Genomic DNA, 19,472 nt, shown 5'->3' with positions numbered 1-19,472 from the left:
TGTGTGTGTGTGTGTGTGTGTGTGTGTGTGTGTGTGTGTGTGTGTGTGCAATATGTGTGTGCAGTATGCGTGTGTGCAGTGTGTGCATTTAGTGTGTGTGTTTGCACAGTGTGCATGTGCAGTGTGTGTGTAGTGTGTGTGTGCGGTGTGTGTGTGCAGTGTGTGCGTGTGCAGTGAGTGTGCAGAGTGAGTGTGTGTGGTGTGTGTGTAGTGTGTGTGCGTGTGCAGTGAGTGTGCACAGTGTGTGTGTGCGGTGTGTGTGTACAGTGTCTGTGTGTGCACTGTGTGTGTGTGTGCAGTCTGTGTGTATGCAGTGTGTGTGTGTGCAGGCCGTGCATGTGCAGTGTGTGTGTGTGTGTGTGTGTGTAGTGTGCAGTTTGTGTATTCAGTGTGTGTGCAGTGCGTGTGTGCAGTGTATGCATGCAGTCTGTGCAGTGTGTGTGTATGCAGTGTGTGTGTGTGTGTGTGTATGCAGTGTGTGTCTGCAGTCTGTGTGTATGCAGTGTGTGTGTGATGTCTGTGTTTATGCAGTGTGTGTGTGATGTGTGTGTGTATGCAGTGTGTGTGTGTGTGATGTCTGTGTTTATGCAGTGTGTGTGTGATGTGTGTGTGTATGCAGTGTGTGTGTGTGATGTCTATGTGTAGTCTGTGGGCAGAGTGTGCATGTGCATTATGTGCAATGTGTGTGTGTAGTGTGTGTGTGTGTGTGTGTGTGTGTGTGTGTGTGTGTGTGTGTGTGTGCAATATGTGTGTGCAGTATGCGTGTGTGCAGTGTGTGCATTTAGTGTGTGTGTTTGCACAGTGTGCATGTGCAGTGTGTGTGTAGTGTGTGTGTGCGGTGTGTGTGTGCAGTGTGTGCGTGTGCAGTGAGTGTGCAGAGTGAGTGTGTGTGGTGTGTGTGTAGTGTGTGTGCGTGTGCAGTGAGTGTGCACAGTGTGTGTGTGCGGTGTGTGTGTGCGGTGTGCGTGTGCAGTAAGTGTGCAGAGTGTGTGTGGTGTGCAACCTGTGAACAGTGTGTGTGCGTGAGTGGTGCTTGTATGCCACCATGTGCGCGCGCGTGTGTGTGTGCATGCAATGTACAGTACAGTATGTGCATGCAGTGTGTGTATAAGCAGTGTGTGTGTGTGTATTTTTATTGTTTGTTATATTTTGTTTTATATGAAAGAAAGAAAGACCAGAATAAAAAAGAATAAAAAGATGGATAATGTAAGAGTTAAAAGAGAGAGAGAGAGATACAGACAGAGAGAGAGAGATACAGACAGGGGGGCAGATACAATAGGCAGTGAAAGACAGATGGAAAGAGACGGACAGATAGAGACAGTGAGGGATAGACTGATAAAAAGACAGATTCCTAGTGACATTGAGAGAGCGAGAGAGAGAGAGAGAGAGAGATGAACAGACTTATAATATGTAGAAATACAATGAGATAAAAAAAGAGAAAGAATGGAATGACTGACTGAAAGAAAGAGATAATTGCAGAGTGAAAGACAGACAGAAGACAACAGAAAAACAGAGATAAACAGACAGAGGCAGAAAGACAGATAGAGGATGGAAAAAAGACTGAAAGACTGACACAGTGAGTCAGAGACAGAAAAAGAGATAGAGACATAAAGGGTTAAAGATAACGAAAAAGAGAGACAGACAGGCAGAAAGGAGGATGTAGCGATACGGAGCAGAGAGATAAAAATAAAATGACATGCAGAGAGAGAGAGAGAGAGAGAGAGAGAGAGAGAGAGAGAAGGGATATGGAGGTAAAACAGAAGCAAATCCATGCAGACAACGAGACAAACAGACGGAGAGAAAGAGAGATAATGAGGGAGGAAGTGAGAGACAGAGATAGAGAGAGAAGATATTTGAAAGAAAAAAAAAGAATATTAAAAAAAAAAGAGAGAGAAAAACAAAAAAAATGCAGATATGGTGAGAGAAAGTGAAGGAAAGATACAGACAGGAAATGAAAGTGACTGTAAGAGAGAGAGAGAGAGAGATTCAAGCAGAGAAATAGAATGATAGACAAAGAGAAAAATATGCAGATAGAGGAATAAAAAGACTGTAACAAAGAAAAAGAACAATTGATAAGGTGGGCGTGTTCAGGGCGTGTCCGGGGCGTGTCCGGATTAAACCCATCATTCTTGGACTTTTGACTTGACTCCACCCTGGTAGGAGGAGCTGGATTAGGTCTGACTCCACGCCCCATACATGAAGGGGGGTGATGTATGGGGCGTGTCGGGGGCGTGTCCCCCTGCTTGTTCTTACCGTGGCTGTGCCGGAGACGGTGTGTGCGCTGGACTCTGCGCTCGGCTCGCTGTGTGTGTGCGCTGCAGGATACATGTTCAGCGTGTGCTCAGGTACGGCGCTCGTGCCCGGGTACTCGGGGGCGGGGTGAGGGTGAGACGTAGGGTACTCGGTGGGCAGGCCGTTCTGAGGGGGGGCGAACTGGGCAGAGGGGTACGGCTGGGCCATGGGCTCGGGTGGGGCAGGGGCGTCCTGATTACCCTGCACATGGACACAAAGAGAGAGAGACAGAGGGTTATTAGACATCAGACACAAAAAAACACCCATTCATTAGATTTCCTGTCATTTATATGACATACAGTGGTGTCAGAAAGTATTTGCACCTCTTCGTTACATTTCAGATGATTATTATTTACTCCCAGGTGCAGATCAAACCTTTTAAAATCAAAGGCAGCAAATATCTGACACAGAACATCAGAGTCACTGAATACCTGCCAAACGTTTATTATTAACCTTTTATGTTCTTTTACATAAACAAATATAACATGAAACATTCCACTTTCATTTGTCTCTTTCTCAGGTAATACAATTAATTCATAAAATATTTACACAATCTTTTTTTATTACTTTTTTTAACAGATTAAAAAGATATTCTGATTTAAAGCTATACTAAAAATACAATATACATGCAAAAATATTTTTATATATAAGTTTAAAAAAACAAGATTAAAAAACTGTCTTTAATAAATGTTGAAGTTTTAGTGATGCTTTTTACGTCAAGAGGGAAATTTAGAGTTTTTGATTCTTGTAATAAAATAGTAACAAAGACTTAAACAAAATCGAGACGAATCCCTTTGAGAAATCATCTTAAAACGATATGTGGTCATCTTCGTTTGTTTGTTTTTGTTTGTTTTTGTTCAAACAGACATTTAAGACAAATTAGATTCACCACATTTCAGTTCTTGGTTCAAACTGTAACAGAAGTTTCTCTCCAGTTTCGAGACACTCGGACCTGTGAACACTTTGTCATCGAACTATCAATCACATTACACTACACTATAAACATACACACACACACACACACACACACACACACACACATCATAAAAAGGTTTAGACTTTCCTGTTTAGAGAAGTTTAAAGTAAAAGCAGATTTCTGTGTCTCATTACCACTGAACACACACCTGATGCCTCTCACAGCGCGCTTCTCTAACTAACTACCAAGCCACAAGATAACTCAGTCACTAACTCAGTCACTAACTCAGTCACTAACTCAGTCACTAACTCATTCACTAACTCACTCACTAACTCAGTCACTAACTCACTCACTAACTCACTCACTAACTCACTCACTAACTCAGTCACTAACTCACTCACTAACTCACTCACTAACTCATTCACTAACTCACTCACTAACTCACTCACTAACTCATTCACTAACTCACTCACTAACTCACTCACTAACTCACTCACTAACTCACTCACTAACTCATTCACTAACTCACTCACTAACTCATTCACTAACTCACTCACTAACTCACTCACTAACTCACTCACTAACTCATTCACTAACTAACTCACTAACTCAGTCACTAACTCATTCACTAACTCAGTCACTAACTCACTCACTAACTCACTCACTAACTCATTCACTAACTCACTCACTAACTCAGTCACTAACTCACTCACTAACTCACTCACTAACTCATTCACTAACTCACTCACTAACTCAGTCACTAACTCATTCACTAACTCATTCACTAACTCACTCACTAACTCAGTCACTAACTCACTCACTAACTCAGTCACTAACTCACTCACTAACTCAGTCACTAACTCATTCACTAACTCATTCACTAACTCACTCACTAACTCAGTCACTAACTCATTCACTAACTCAGTCACTAACTCACTCACTAACTCAGTCACTAACTCATTCACTAACTCACTCACTAACTCACTAATTTACTCACTAACTCACTAACTCACTCACTATCTCATTCACTAACTCATTCATTAACTCATTCACTAACTAAATAAAAGTTTAAAGGAAGGAGCTTAGTACATGAATAATTTAATCAACAGTCATAAACGCTCATTATTCTTTCATTAGGGAACGCCCCCTTTTTCCTCCTAAAGAAAGAAATAAATAAACCAATGACAGTTTTCAGACATAAACATGAAAAATTTAAGGGAAAAAAATTAATGGATAAAAAAAGAGAAAAATAAATCTATAAATAAACAGATGATTGAATAAAAAATGAGTAAAAATAAATACTTGAAAAATGCAAAAAAAAAAAAAAACACAAACAAATTAACAAAATGAAAAAGTAAAAAACTAAAGAAAAAAAGAAAAAGGGGAAGAATGAAGGAATAAATAAATAAACAATAAACGCAGTATTTCTACTTAAGAGACTTTGGCCTGAAAGGATAGACAGACAAATGGACAGGTGGACAGACAGACAGACAGACAGGTGGACAGACAGACAGACAGACTGGTGGACAGATGGACAGGTGGACAGAGAGATGAAGAAACAAACGGACCAAACGAAGAGTTCCTGATTTCCCTCAGAAATAAAACTCGCGGCTCTATACATCACTCTGGCGCATGAGTGACGCCGCTGACTGTGTTATGACGCCATGTTTACATCAGCTGAGTGTATACACACACACACACACACACACACACACACACACACACACGTGCGTCTTTCTCTAAAGGAAAGAGAAAGGCAAATGTGTAAAAACGCCTCGTGGTAAAAGAGAAAGGGTTCCCTGCTGCTTTCTCGGCAGATGCTGCACTCGTCACGCTGTTTGCCATTAACGCCATCGCTGCCTCCTGCACTGACACCTCCGGAGAGAGAGAGAGAGAGAGAGAGAGAGAGAGAGAGAGAGAGAGCAGACACCCGGCGCTGTAATTAGGCTTTCACTCGATTACGAGTGCTAAACTCTTTAGGCCTGAGTGTCAAAGACGAAAGAGAGAGGTGTGTGTGTGTGTGTGTGTGTGTGTGTGGAGAGGCAGAGAGAAAGAGAGGGAGATGGAAAAGAAAGTGAGTGGAAAAGCGATGGAGCAGGAGAAAGAAGAAGCAGGCGAGGTGAGAGAGAGTGAGGGAGAGAGAGAGAGAGACAGAGAGAGAGACAGAGAGAGAGAGAGAGAGAGAGAGAGGAGATGGCAGACAGTCAGGCTCGAGCGCTCCAGCCTCCTCCCTAATGAGAACCACATTTTGGAGGCCTGACTTGTGTTTTACGTGGCAGCATGCAGGACTCGGTGTTCCTCCGCTCTCAGCACCATAAAACACACAACGCGCTCCAGACGCAGCGGCAGACGACACGCCGGGGCCGAGACACCAGACGTGCTTCAACGCGTTTCTTTTTCATTTTTTATTTTTTCCAGAAAATTTGCAAATCAAAACAAAACCCAGACTCATTACTTGTGGACACAACAGTGGACATCTCAGCGTTTAACCCGTCTGGAATAACTGCACACACACACACTTACACACACACACACACACACACACAGACATAAGAGAAGCTGATGGTGCATGCTCTCTCTCTCTCTCTCTCTCTACACACACACACACACACAGAGTCTGCAGCTCCTGCACAATATGCTCGCTAAGCGAAAACTAAACAAAAAAACAAATAATATACCTCTTCCACCATCTTGCTCCCTTTTTCCTCCATAAACTAAGTATCTGCCTCGTCCTGAGCCCTGCAGCATCGGCCCCGAGCGAGCATCAATTATAGATGAGAGAGAGAAAGTGAGAGAGAGAGAGAGCGAGAGAGAGTATGAATGAGGGCGTGAGTGCATGTGGGAGGGACGTGAGGGGTGGAGAAGAAGGAGGAGGAGAAAGAGGAAGAGGAGGAGGAAGTAAACGAGAGCCATGCTCTGAAATTTTTTGTTTTTCCACTGCTTTTTCCCTTCATTCCGTTCATTCTGTTCGTGTTTTGAAAGTTGGAAGAACAGATATCAATTAAAACGACTTCAAGACTACGAGTGATATAAACACAGTGCAGTGAGAGAAGGCTGGAGAAGAACGAGTAGTGTTTGCTGTGCAAAAAAATAAAAATAAAATAAAGATAAATAAATGTGAAGAATTTTTTTTTTTAATTACATAATAAATTGAAAAAAGCTAAATATTGAATGACTAAATATGTGTAAAATACTTGACAATGGAGATTAACAACAAAAGTCAACTAGTCGTCTAAAAAAGAAAAAAGAAAAATCAAATCTGCCAGAAAAAAACACAAAATCAGAATTGAAATAATATTCACCTGATTTAATAAAAAAAAATAAAAATGATCCAATAACAAACAATTTAAAGATAAATAAACAGATGAGAAAAAAGGTGTAAAATGTGACAAATTGTAAAAGCGAACAAACAAACAAATAGAGAAACTAAAATTGATCATAAAATAAAGGGTAAGAAAATAAAAGCCAAAAAAAAACCCTGATTGAAAAAAAAAAAACATTAAAAATATTTTACACATAGTTCTAAATAAGATCAAAAAATGGTTGCAAAATAAAAAAGCATAGTAAAAAAAATAAAATAAATAACAACTTAACTGTAAACAAAAAAACAAACAAACTGAAACTGATTATAAAATAAACTGTAAGAAAAAAAAGAAAAAAATATTAATTAAAAAATATTAATAAAAAAATAAATAAAAAAGAATATATATATATATATATATATATATATATATATATATATATACATAGATGGAAAAAAATTAAAAGTAAATTAGTGACAAAATTGGGAAAAAAAAAACCCTATAATACATGAATAAATAAATAAAATATACAAATGACCAAAAAAGCAAACAAAGAAATTAAGAAATACCAGCTAGTATTAGCTGTGACCTTTAACCCTTCTCCAATGGTTTTAACAGAATGAACCCAAACCCTACAGCGGGTAACACGGCGGCTCCTGGCGCGAGTGCGTGAGAGACTCAGCTGAGGTCCAGCTGTCTGTGTGTGAAGATGGATCACCTGTGATATTCACGCCATCCCGCTTGATTTAGTAAAGCTGTAAACCATGTGGCCCTGTCATATATCACACACACACACACACACACACACACACACACACACACACACACACCTTATGCTCTGCTTGAGTTGAGAGCGAGAGTTGAAGAGCAGGTTGAATATACAGTACACACTCTCTCCTTTACACACACACACACACACACACGCACACACGGTATAATCCTGGACAAAACCGGGGAAAAACAGGCTGAAGCAAGGCCGTCCCAAGATCCTGCCAGCTCGTCCGCTTTCCCATGGCTCGGACGTTCGATTGCCCTTCACCTCCTCCCGCTAATTGTGTGCGTGCGCGCGTGTGTGTGTGTGTGTGTGTGTGTATGTGATAGAGACAAAAAGAACCTGTAGGCTCTCCAACGCAGAGCTGGATCCTGTCCAGACCCACAGGGTGCCACTTTGGCCATCGGTTCATTGATTTAAAGGGCAAATCGCTCCCTCGATACCTTGTGCTCTCTCTCTCTCTCTCTAACACACACACACACACACACACACTCTCATTATTCCCATTGTGTGCCACACATCAATTTAACCTCCATGACTTCAGAGCAATCCATGTTCCGATTCTATCAGAGCAAGTCCAAACCCGCATCTCGTGCACTATAGAGTGCCCTATTCCAAGTGCCCTTTTAACAAAGTGACTGTCTGGCTGAAGATATTTTTTCATCTTACACTCCTTAGTGCGCAAAGTCTCTGGTTAACCAACCGACAAAAAAAACAAACAAACAAACACACACACACACACAGACGGTATTGTAGAGTCAGAAGCGACTGTGGATTAAAACACCCCTTGGAGTGGCGTGATGACGGACAGACGAGCGATGACACACACCACACACTAACGCTATCTGTGTTGGACAGAGAGATAATCTCATCCGTAGCCGTGGTGTGTGACTGTTTTGTAAGCAGCACCGTCACCGGGAACATCGACTCGCTTTCTCTCGCAGTAAACAAATTAATAATGCAGGAGGTTTTGTAGCGCGTTGCAGCGAACCGTTCCAAAAGTAACCCGCTTCCCAGCAGGGGGCCTTTTTTTTCCAGCCGTTTTTTTTTTTTTTTGCAGGAATACGCAGCGCTAATGTAAGTGTGTGTTTTAACTCAGACGTGACCCGGGCTGATCTCGGCGGCTGGAGGTTTCAAAGTGAGTGGGTGGAGAAGGTTTGTGTGTGTGTGTGTGTGAGAGAGAGAGAGAGAGAGAGTGGGTGTATGGATAAGAAGGCGTGTTTGTGTTTGCTCATGTGCACGTGTATGTTTAGATCTATGTACATGTCCGCGTATGCATATGCATGTGCACAGGTGTATGCATATTAAGTGTGCGTGTGTGTGGACTGAGTTAATGCATGAGCCAGGAACCCTTAGCCTTCTTTCCCCATTATCATATTAGCTTGCATAAGCAACTCTCAGCTGATCTCTATCTCTCCCACTCTCTTTCTTTCTCTTTATCTCTCTCGCCTACTCTCTCTCTCTCTCTCTCTCTCTCTCTCTCTCTCGCTCATGCAGATGAAGATGTAAAGTGGAATCAGTTCATCAATTGCAACCGCATGGGGATAACACGGTGCGGGAAGAGGATTAGCCGCGTCCTCTCTCTCTCTCTCTGGACCCTGCACGGGGTCTTTCTCCTGTCACACACACACACAGTCTATAATTAAACTACTGCAAAAAAAACAACAACAAAAAAAACTAAAAGATGAGATGAGATGTCATCATTTCCAGAATGACATGTTTATATATCCTGTAGCTCAGATCAAATTAAACCAAAAACAAAAAGGAGGTCTTGAGCAACACTTTGGCCACACCTCCATTTTCCGGTTATTTATTTATTTTTTACCACGTCAAACCGGGTCCTGTTTCATTTCCAGGCTCTGAGACAAAGCCACCGTGGGCACCGAAGTGCGTCCCTGAGCAGTTTAATTAGAATTAAAGAGCTGATACGGATTAAGCGCCGCGCGCTGACAAACGTAAATCCCGTCAATCACGGAGGATCACGCAAAGAAAATAGGCATGGCCGCCAAAAAAAACACACGTCCTCCATTCAGCCGGATCCTCACCCGCCATTAAGCACCTGCCCATCAACCCTGCCTGTGGCACTGACATTTCAATACTTCCCGAGTCCGCAGACACACACATGCACGCGCAGTTTCATCAGCTCTATTAGGATATTTGCGTGCAGGTCTATCCTGACGAAATGCGTCTGCTGAGATTCGGCGTGACCTATGAGCTGGTTAAACCCCTGCACATATTATTTCCCACCTCTCCGAAGTTCAAACACATTTCAAATTCTCCCCTGGCGCCCAGCCAAGTGCCCTCTATTGTTCACGACTCCGGGGAAAGCCTCAACACCCCTTGTTCATCTCACCGCGCCGTGACATTTCGCGAAAGGAGACTACCAATTTGAGGTAGGCTTTCTGCCGTTTCTTTTGGCTCGGCCTAGCACTGCAACAAAGATGCAAAAAATAGCATCTCGAGAGCGGGCGTTTCGTGCGAGTTGCAAGCGGAGTCTATTTCAAACACGCAAAACCATGCAATCACAACCGAGTTCCTATTTCAAACACTGCTGGCTGAATTCCACTGTTTTTCTTTTCCACCCCAGTCAGGAGTTTGGAGTCGATACAGAGTGTATGGAAAAACAGTAATGATGTCTCTGAGTGTGGAAGGCACTGGCTCCTGGCCTCATTATTTCAGACGCAGTCTGAAGCATAGGAAAAAAAAAAAAAAAAAACAGTGATCAAAAGCATTGGCTGCCTTCTCCTCGACTTTCCAACTATTTTTTAGTCAGAGGAGATGGAGATCTGATCGATCAACCTTACACGGGAATTTTGCTCAGAACTTTTGTCCTTCTCATTTTGCTTTATTGGACTGTTGGGATAGGAATCACCAGGGAGCACCCGATACAATATAATCGCGATACTCTAAGTGCTGATTTGATTTGTATTTCGAAATTCATAAATTTTACTTTTTTTTCCAGATTTTATTGCAATTCCAAACAAATTTAGCAAATACATACAGGATGATGATCCCTGACAATGTCCGAATAGTTGAGAGCGCACCACCTGTAGGTCTAAAGGGGAACTGCAACATTACACCACCTCAAATGCAAACATATCTACAGTGTAAACTCAAAGAATCATGATACATCACTGAATCAGACATTTCTCTTTTGACTGATATACTGGCACACAGACAGCAACCAACCAATCGGCCCACTCTCCCACCAAACAACCTAAATAGTTACTTATTTATTTATGAATCTACAGTTCCTATAATGAAAGCCTAATATAAGAATGTAAATTTCGAGCAATAAACCAAACCATTAACCTAGAAGCCTGCTAATCAACCAAATTAACAACTAATAATGTATAACACAATTTACTGCCAATCAATCAATGACCAACCCCTGACATCATACTATCCAATAATAACAGTCCACCGACCAATCAACCATTTTATAAAATAATCTACGAACCAATAATCTACAAACGATAAACGAACCAACAACCGAGCAATCAAGCATCCAATACTCTTTAGACAGAGTATATATACATATACTCTTTATACATACAAATAAGTCCAATTAATAACCCTACCAACCTATTTAACCAATCAAGCAACACGTCACCCACTGCTTGATGATCAAGTAAATGATTGTCTTACTAACCTAAGATACCAGCCAACCACCCAGGGCATCCACCAATGACCTGACCTGCTTATTGATGCATCAATTGATCTACCAAACAACATGCAACCAATCTTCCTCCCTAAGTATCCGTCATCAATAGCTCGTTTGCAGGAAAGGATAAGATGAAAGGAATGCTGCACTGCCACTTTTGAGAGAAGTTATAAACAGAAAATTATAACACCGGATGTTATGTAATGTAATGAAATGTAATGTTGAAAGTGATGATGTGACTTTTCAACTAAACTGCAAGGCTTGCCTGATATCGAGGCAGTATGAAAAATCAGCTATTTCAACCACCAGACAGCCACTGACTTAAGTAAACAAATGAGGCATACAAAAGTATCGAGGTGTACAACTTTGTTGCTTGTAGCAGGGTAGCAAGTTGCTCCACAATTACCTTTCTTGTACTGTCCTCCGGAGTAACCTAGCAACAAATATTCAATGTATGGCGCCCCTTGTGTGTCTAATGGTCTAATTTTTTGCTTAATGTAAAATAACTGGAAAGCTACATACAGATAGCCATATTGTACCTTATTTTTAATGAAGCAGTCACTGCAGGCACAAGTATTATCTGACCCAGCTTCTCCTGCCCCCTTCCTGCCCTCCTTTTGCAGTTCAGCCGACGATGACATCATGCAAACTAACTGTTCTGGAATATATCTAGAGTACCTATCCATGAAACATTTAATTAATCCACCAACCATAGAAACTTAATTAAAACACCTATCTATCTATCTATCTATCTATCTATCTATCTATCTATCTATCTATCTATCTATCTATCTATCTATCTATCTATCACACTTTGCATCTCACTCACTTGGGTACACGCTCAGACTCTCTAGGCCTTTTCGAAATTCTCTGTCAGGAAAGTCGAGAGAAGCAGTTGGCGATAGTACAGGAGTGGAATGTCAATGACATCATGCAGAGAAGAAAGGGAATATGCATGTGGGAGAGGGAGTGAGAGAACCAGATGGTAGATACATAGTCTGAGTGTCCTTTGCAGCTGTTCCTCTTCCAGTTCTCCTTTGATACACATCAATCCTGAGCGGCTCTGCTTCGCTCCACACAGCGAGGGTGTATACATCTCCAAAGCGAAGGCCTGTAACCTTCCTCAGAGCCACTGCACTGGAACAAATCTGCTTTCAATCCCAAGCTGCAAATCTCACGTTTTAAACCAGAGTGAACTTTGGAGCAGCTCAGCTGGCTGTGTCCACCCTGTGCACTCGTTCTTCTCTCTCTCACTCTCTCTCTCTCTGACTCGCATGCCTCTGTTGCTTTATGGTGCTCTCTGTGGACCTTCAGCCCCTGCTGGGTTTGGCACACTGCAGAAAAATCTCAGCATGTTGGCTTAAAAAATTGTCACGGTCGCTAATAAAGCAAGGTCATTAGATAGGCATGTTTGGGCTTAATTTGCTAATCAGCCATGCAGGACACATGCATATACACATCTGTAATGACTTATTCTCACAGTCATATGGTGCAGGTGGAGTGAATGGTGCTCACACGGTCATACAGAGGCCAAATCTAACCTGTCATGCTTGCTTTAACGGATTGTATCTGACTGAAAATTGTGCAGTATATAGAAAAATGAGTACAGCTTTGCAAACAGAGTATGTTTGTCTTGAAGTGTGACAGCACATAGAGGAGTGCACATCATGCTCGTTGACGTCCTCAGGCTAAGATCGACATGGCACATGGATCACTTCCCGAACTACCTTTTCGGTTCCCGATGCCTGCCTTTTTTCCTCTTCCCTCCCTCTGAAGCCTCTAGTTAGGGGAGCTCTAGACTCCTCTGTCACGTTTGCTGCATTAGAGCATGAAAGAAATGGGGCAGGATGGGGGAGAGCTCAGCGATCCTGCTCCAGGCTAACACGCAGCACATTCACAGAGCAGAAGCTTACTTAACTTAAAAAAAGAAGCATGCTAGCAAACTAAACCTGACGCAACGTACAATAAAGAGTGACCTGTGAGGCCTAGGAAGTTATCCCAGAAAGTCTCCAAGGCCTCAATTACATTCTAGCGACATTCCTGGCCCAAAGCTGCTGGCTCAGTGGCCCTAAGTGACTGTTTACAGGCTAAAAATCTAACAGGCAGAAGACTCACAGAGCTGAATTTAGCAAAAATAATGCCTTTGGAATATACCAATACAACAAATTGGAATATATAATAAAAATTGGCTTGTGCAGCTTTGAAAGTTATCTGCCTTGTTTCCAGAGTGGTTATTGTGCCTTTTGGGACCCTAAGTGTCTGTTTATTCCACTTGAGGCTAAAGGCCTAACTTCAAGAATACAAAGCTAGCAAGAAAGGCTCAGGAATGCACTAGCATACGGAACCTGATGCAAGGTAGAGTAAGGTAGATCGGTCTGTGATCCCTTAATAACCCTGTAGCACTGAGGACAGGCCTAATTGACTGTGTATATCACTAATAGCTAGAGATGTCTTTCTGGGTGAATATTCTCCAAGGAGATCAGAAGTTCAAGTACCTTTAAAAGAACCGCACTTTCATCTTTCGTCTTCAGAAAACTTTTTGTTTTGCGTCGTGGCTATCGACTAGTTTACAGCGTGAATGTGCGCAGGGTTAGAGTCCATGTGAAAGGCACACTACACAGCTAACAGTAATGAATGCTAAGAGCGGTGGCAGATCAGGCCTGAGTCATCAGCCAGGCAGTCGCGCTGAAACGAGAGCGGGAACAGCACACAATGAAAGACACACTCACCTCTCGAAGACCCACACACAGAGCTATTAAAAGACTTTTCTCTACTTAGCTCAAGCAATCAGACACACAAAGGCTAGCTGCTTAATGTCAGGATGTGAGAGAGAGAGAGCGCTTGAGTTTTGTGCGCGTGTGTTTGTGTATCATAGTCACCACAGCGCTTTTGTGGCGGCACTGATAAAACGTTTCTGTGTCATTGCATGTTACCATGTTTAGCTCGACCCACATGAGGACCTGTCATGACGTCGTGCAGATTCTTACCCCCCCTTGAATCGCTGAACAATATGGCTGCTGTCACAGCTGCGAACGCGGCCCGAACACGCAGTGCTCATCAGGCCAACGCTTGTCAGGTACAGGTGACGTTAATTACAGGCATTATTTACACAGCTGAAACACAAGGTGGCAAGGTGGCTCTGCACAAGGCTGTCGAAGCTCGTTTCCGCCCCCTGGTACCTTGCATGCCTTCCCCTTTTCATAGTGCTGTCTTTCTCTGTTCTGAAAGGAACGTGCTGAAAGAACATTAATCACACATCACTGTTAACCTTGAAATCGTGTCGCTTCGTCTAGCTCGGTTGTCTGCTCATGGCCTGATGAAGTTCAGCTTAGGCAGATGTAGATTCGCTTTCCTGGTGATTTTCTTGAGCAGAGCTTTCTGCGTCAAAGATAAAGTTTAAACTTAGTCAGGAAATATTTACAAGTAATCACGGAATATGCTTACCAAGATGCTAGTAGATTTTTATGGTCCGTTGTTAACAGTCTCTAAGTGCTTCTGCGTAACCGATCTCATCATCTCTTTTCCTTCTTCCCTAAAGAACAAAGACTGCCAAGAACAAAGACTGAGCTTTCACCCCAGATGTTGTGTGGGTCTCTGCAGGCCATGTCGTGGCAGATGTTGCCAAGCAGAACTGCGAGAGGTTAGAACCAGGCGCACAGGTACGCTACGAGCAAGACTAATCAGTCACAGATGGACACATGGAGTGATCGGGCCAGGACGCACAGATGTCCGTGTCGGTGGTTTACATGCCAACCAGGCCTGTCTCCAATCACTTATTCCAATCACAACAGTGCATTGTGTCAACATGTCTATTAGCAAAATCTGAATGGGAAACACTAAAGAATTCACAATCACACCCTTCTACATGCAAACACTCACACACTCACACACACAGATTACATTTCATGCTTTCAGTCAACATCTTATCAACAATCATCACGCTTGTTTTTAATTTTAACCAATTAATCCCAAGGCGGATTTCCGAGTCACGTCGCTCCACACGTTTCTGCGCGACTGAATCCACAAGACTGGCATCTGTCATAATTACGTTCACTTTGTAGGATGCTTTGTAGTGCCTAACAAGACGCGTCACGTCGCCGCCAGATGTTTGTTATGAATGTTTATGCCGTGTAGTAACCCAAGCTATTAATTTAGAACTTGTAACATAAAAATACTCCAAAAGCAAGCACAACATAAAAACATTAGCGTCAGCTGCTGTAAAAGTCACGCTATTAATTTCACCGGAGAAGGCTGCATCTCTGAACACGGCCCATCTGTTAGCCTACAAATGACCCAAATTGCTTTAAAATTGTACTACGTGGAATTATATTGTACAACATGGTGCACATATTAGCTGTGCATGTGCAGAATGTTATCGACGCATATACTCAGTTTGCCGTCTTTCTTACGGACACACTTCCCCAGTGCATATGCATCAGATCTGATTTCTATATAAAGTGTCAGTTTTGCTCAAAGGGACAAATCTCATGGGTTAAAGCAAAAGATGGGGATCAAGCGATGTGCGTTAAACGTCTGACTGCTGGAAGCCCTGGGGTTTAAAGTTGGCTTACTGAAGGTCTGCACCTATCAGATTTCCCCACCACGTGTCTTCAAAAAGCCACAAACTGTCAGATGGCATCTCTTTCTGCCCGGGGTTGAGGACTCCCACGCTAAGAAATGAAGCTGTCTCCTAGTCCTTTCTGTCCTTTTGTATTAGTATTTTGTGCCTTCTGTATCCGAAGGTTGTGTTCTGGTCAAAATGACATACACGTTTTTTTTTTGTTTTTTTTACAGTTTTTTTTTTTTATTAATGAACAAAAAGCTGATTCAGTTTTTTTCAAATGTGTGGTGCTTTTGGGCATACAGTTTCATAAAAATGCGGTATTGCTATAAAAGCAGACAGACTGGCTCAGCATAATATCTTGTTGAATTGTAAACAAAACAGGAACACAGAAAGAGGAGCGTTTTAGTGTCTGAAACGAATCCGATGGCTTGTTCGCTCGGTAGACAATGAAATCCATGGCTTTAGGAGATTCCGGGGCTCCGACCATAAGGCTATGGAAGCTCTGACATCCTGATCGAGGTAGCGAACAATCATGCCTGAAAATGTCTATGTCGCTATAACCACCTACACACATTCACACTGACACACATACATAAGTCGCTGACAAAGCAAATTAACGTTGGAGATCTCGGCTCCGACCTCTACACTTTTACTCACAGAGGACCTGCTTACACACACACACACACCAGTGCTGGAACTGTGTTTATGTGTGTGTTTGCGCAACTCGTCTCTAATTGTGTAGTGAGCCGCCGGTATGTATGCAGACGTCTTATTGACAGGTCCGCAAGGCAAGAGCGGCGACCTGACAAAAACAGGTTGATTAATTACGAGCCATCCAAGACAATTAGGCAGAACGAATGCAAAACAACCTTTAAGCGCATGCGTGTGCGCGTGCACACCAACCTAGTCTAATTTAAGCCTGACTAGGACACATTAAACAATATTCCCCCCATGTTTCCAGGGCAACCCTAATGTGCTGGCGTGCCGGTTTTACTGGAAAGCATTTGGCTTGACAGTTTTAAACATGATTTAGAAGCCGGCTCAGGACGGCCGCATTATCCGGAGCGTTGTAAATCCTCCGGCGATGACGCTCTTTGAGGAAAAAGCAGCCGACCGGCTTCATGCTTTGACCCGAAAAACTGATAGTTCAGAAAAAAAAATCCCCTAGGCAACTCCAGTTCTATTTGTTTTTTGTGTTATTTTGGTGAGCCTTCCTGATATTTGAGATTCCCAAACGCTGTTTGTTAGCGCGTTTAGCGAGGACCGTCATGCTGACAGAGATCAAAAGAAGAGGAGGAGAGATTCTGCCCTGCTGTCTCCGTCTCTTTTGTACTTTTCTGCTTTCGCAGCCTTCTTAATTGGTCTACCCGCAACTTCAGAGAACAAATAAGACGCCGCTTTTATCTCCGCCTTATGCACCAACGTGAGACGACAGGACCGAACTCCTCGGAATCAAATGGCCAGAACACAACTTGGGGAATAAAAGAAACAAAACATGGCCAGAGCACAGTTATAAGGCAAGTACAGGAGGTTTTCAGAAAATTTCGATGAAAAATAACCCGAGTGAAATGAAAGCGTGTGGAATTACTGTGCAAGTTCGGGGTGAAAGTGGAGGTTCTGCTCAATTTCAGTCTTGACCTGTAGCTGTGAACTGGCAGTGTCACAAACTCCCCCGTCTTGGCTCCAGCATAGCCAGCACTGTTACTTTGCTTCATCTGCTCTCTCTGTTGCGTTTGTGTTGTTTTTCTTTATGTCCCCACCTTTTTGGTACTGGTTCGATTCCCCAACGTGTTCTGTGTTCAATCCTTAATCGCTTTGTTCATTTATATCCTAAAATAAGAAAGGCTGCTCAGGGAACAACTGTCTTTAATAGAGTAGCAAACCATGTGTGTTTATAGTGTGTGTCAGTTGTATAACCTTGTGCAGCTCTCACGAACAATACCCTTTTGTAATGTTACCATTGATAGTCTTAAATAATTAAAATCTACCATATTTGTTCCAGAATCCTGTTTTCAATTGTTGTGATTCTAGTTTTTTGTTAGCACTGCTTGAAAAACTAGCTTTAATCCTACCCCAGATCTTGTTTCTTTGTTGTTTATACATCCGCTGACACATTTCATACTCCAATCTCTCTCTCTCTGGGCACCGACACAGCGTTTCCTGTTATAAAATCCCACTTACTCTTTCTTTTCGGCTCTATTTTTAACCCCCTCCAACTCCCTTAAGCTCTTTTTATCTCACCATGACTGTCTCTCCACTCTTGATTCCTATCTTCCTCTCTTCCAATCTCATTCTCTGTTCTCTCCGTCTATTCCCTCCATCCCCCTCTCCCTCCCCCTTCCGCTCCATGCTTCCCCATCTCCGCGCGTCGTCGTGTTTCCCGGCACTTACAGTAAGCGAGATGCATTAGATTAAGATTAGGTAATGGTGAGATGATTGATGGAGGTGGCCAGGCGGTGCTGAAGAGGTCCAGGAAAATAAGCAGGCGTCGCATATTACGGTCCGCAGATTATACAGGCCGCTGATAGAATAATGTCAGCCCGACGGCGGGCTAAAATTGAACTGTCAAGAACTGTCAAATGCACAATAACGCACTCGGAGAGGCTGAGTACTGAACGGGATCAGACATCGCCGGCTCAAACAGTCCGACGCTGGACGGCTGTGGTGGTCTGCGAGCCTGAATGTGCTCGGTTTCCAGATTTTTTCATTTAATGGTGCGGCATGTGTCTTGAACAATGTTTTTTTTTTTTCTAGCTCATTTTGTACTAAGCATAATAAAAAAAAATACAAGAAATAATTCGACTCACAATTTTTCCAGATTTGAATTTTGCCTCACCCCCTGCCATAGCATAGCTACTTAGTCCCACCCCCCTTTGTCCTTATAAGGCAACTAACAATAAGAGTGATGTTGGTGATATTAACACTACTGTTAACCTTTTTATGCCATGTTGTAGTACTTGGCAGCACAGTGTCCATGTCAGTTCCCAAAGTGTCCATGTCAGTGTGTCTATATGTCCCAAGACTGGTTACAGTAGGAGGGCTTAATGGAGATACCTTCAATTGAAAAAAGCCACGGATAAGTAACAACCGTAAATTGTAGTCATTATGCTATAATTTCTATTTTAAACAGAAATAATGCCAATGTTTGGCTACCATAAAACATCCAATGCTAGTCCTTGAAAAGCTATACATTCCATGCCACACGTCCTCAATCTCTTATTTACATTCAGGGCCGTCGCTCATGCTCAAAACGACCGTTCTGGTTCTGAAAATTAATAGAGAATACATTTCAGGATTTGAAAAGCTAAATCAAAAGAGACGCAAAAGAGAGGTCAGCACCTGGGAGGTCCTGTGATAGGTAGTGAAAATGCAATCATTTAGAGAATTATGTTCATTATGTATAATCAATACCTGAATTCTTACTGTAGATATGTTAATATTTGTCTCTGTTGTGTTGTAATGATGAAAATCGCAGCCTAAGCTTTCAGAAAGCATCCTACCTTAAGCTGAGCACTTCCCCGTCCTCATGAATATTCATGCACTTCCCTCTGCCTAAAGTCTTTAGCCTTTAAGTGAACCCTTTGCAAGCCAACACTGTATTATCACCAAACCTATAATCACCCGTGCGTGTGATAAATGCAGAACGCAACTCTCAGGCAACTCTTATTTATTTATTTTTTTTCTCTGTCACTGGAGGATTAAAGACGCAGATATCATCGCTTCCTATAAGCCACAAATCAATAGCGTGGAGCTCGTTGGCTCTCTGATGGCGCAGGTTCATTTAGGTAATGGTCTAAAAAGGCAGCGGAGGAAAAAAGAAAGAAAAGAGTAGGAGGGAGGGGGGGGGAGGGAAGTAAAGGTTCGGGACTAATAGAAAAAAAAGCACTAGACAGAACAGGCCACTTAGGACAGCACTGAGCGGATCAGGGCCAATTAGTGATCCTATGGTACTGCAGCGATAC

At 42.5% G+C, this 19,472-nt stretch overlaps 1 protein-coding gene across 7 annotated transcripts in view; it reads right to left on the bottom strand.

Moving 5' to 3' along the window:
• The window catches only part of rbfox1 (RNA binding fox-1 homolog 1), a 283,330-nt gene that overhangs the window by 45,881 nt on the left and 217,977 nt on the right, over positions 1 to 19,472 (bottom strand). For 6 of the 7 annotated variants that reach the window (XM_053514709.1, XM_053514712.1, XM_053514710.1 and 3 more), the window contains one exon: positions 2,254 to 2,493. In XM_053514709.1, coding sequence (XP_053370684.1) covers positions 2,254 to 2,493 — 240 coding nt within the window. Of the gene's footprint in view, positions 1 to 2,253; positions 2,494 to 5,886; positions 6,024 to 19,472 lie in introns of those variants that run through there. The other variant, XM_053514711.1, reaches the window with a different exon arrangement.

The sequence above is a fragment of the Clarias gariepinus genome, chromosome 16 (assembly GCF_024256425.1).
Source record: "Clarias gariepinus isolate MV-2021 ecotype Netherlands chromosome 16, CGAR_prim_01v2, whole genome shotgun sequence".
In the NCBI taxonomy this organism is placed as follows: domain Eukaryota; kingdom Metazoa; phylum Chordata; class Actinopteri; order Siluriformes; family Clariidae; genus Clarias; species Clarias gariepinus.
The sequence above is the reverse complement of the archived record's forward strand: the minus strand, read 5'-3'. Positions and strand labels throughout refer to the sequence as shown.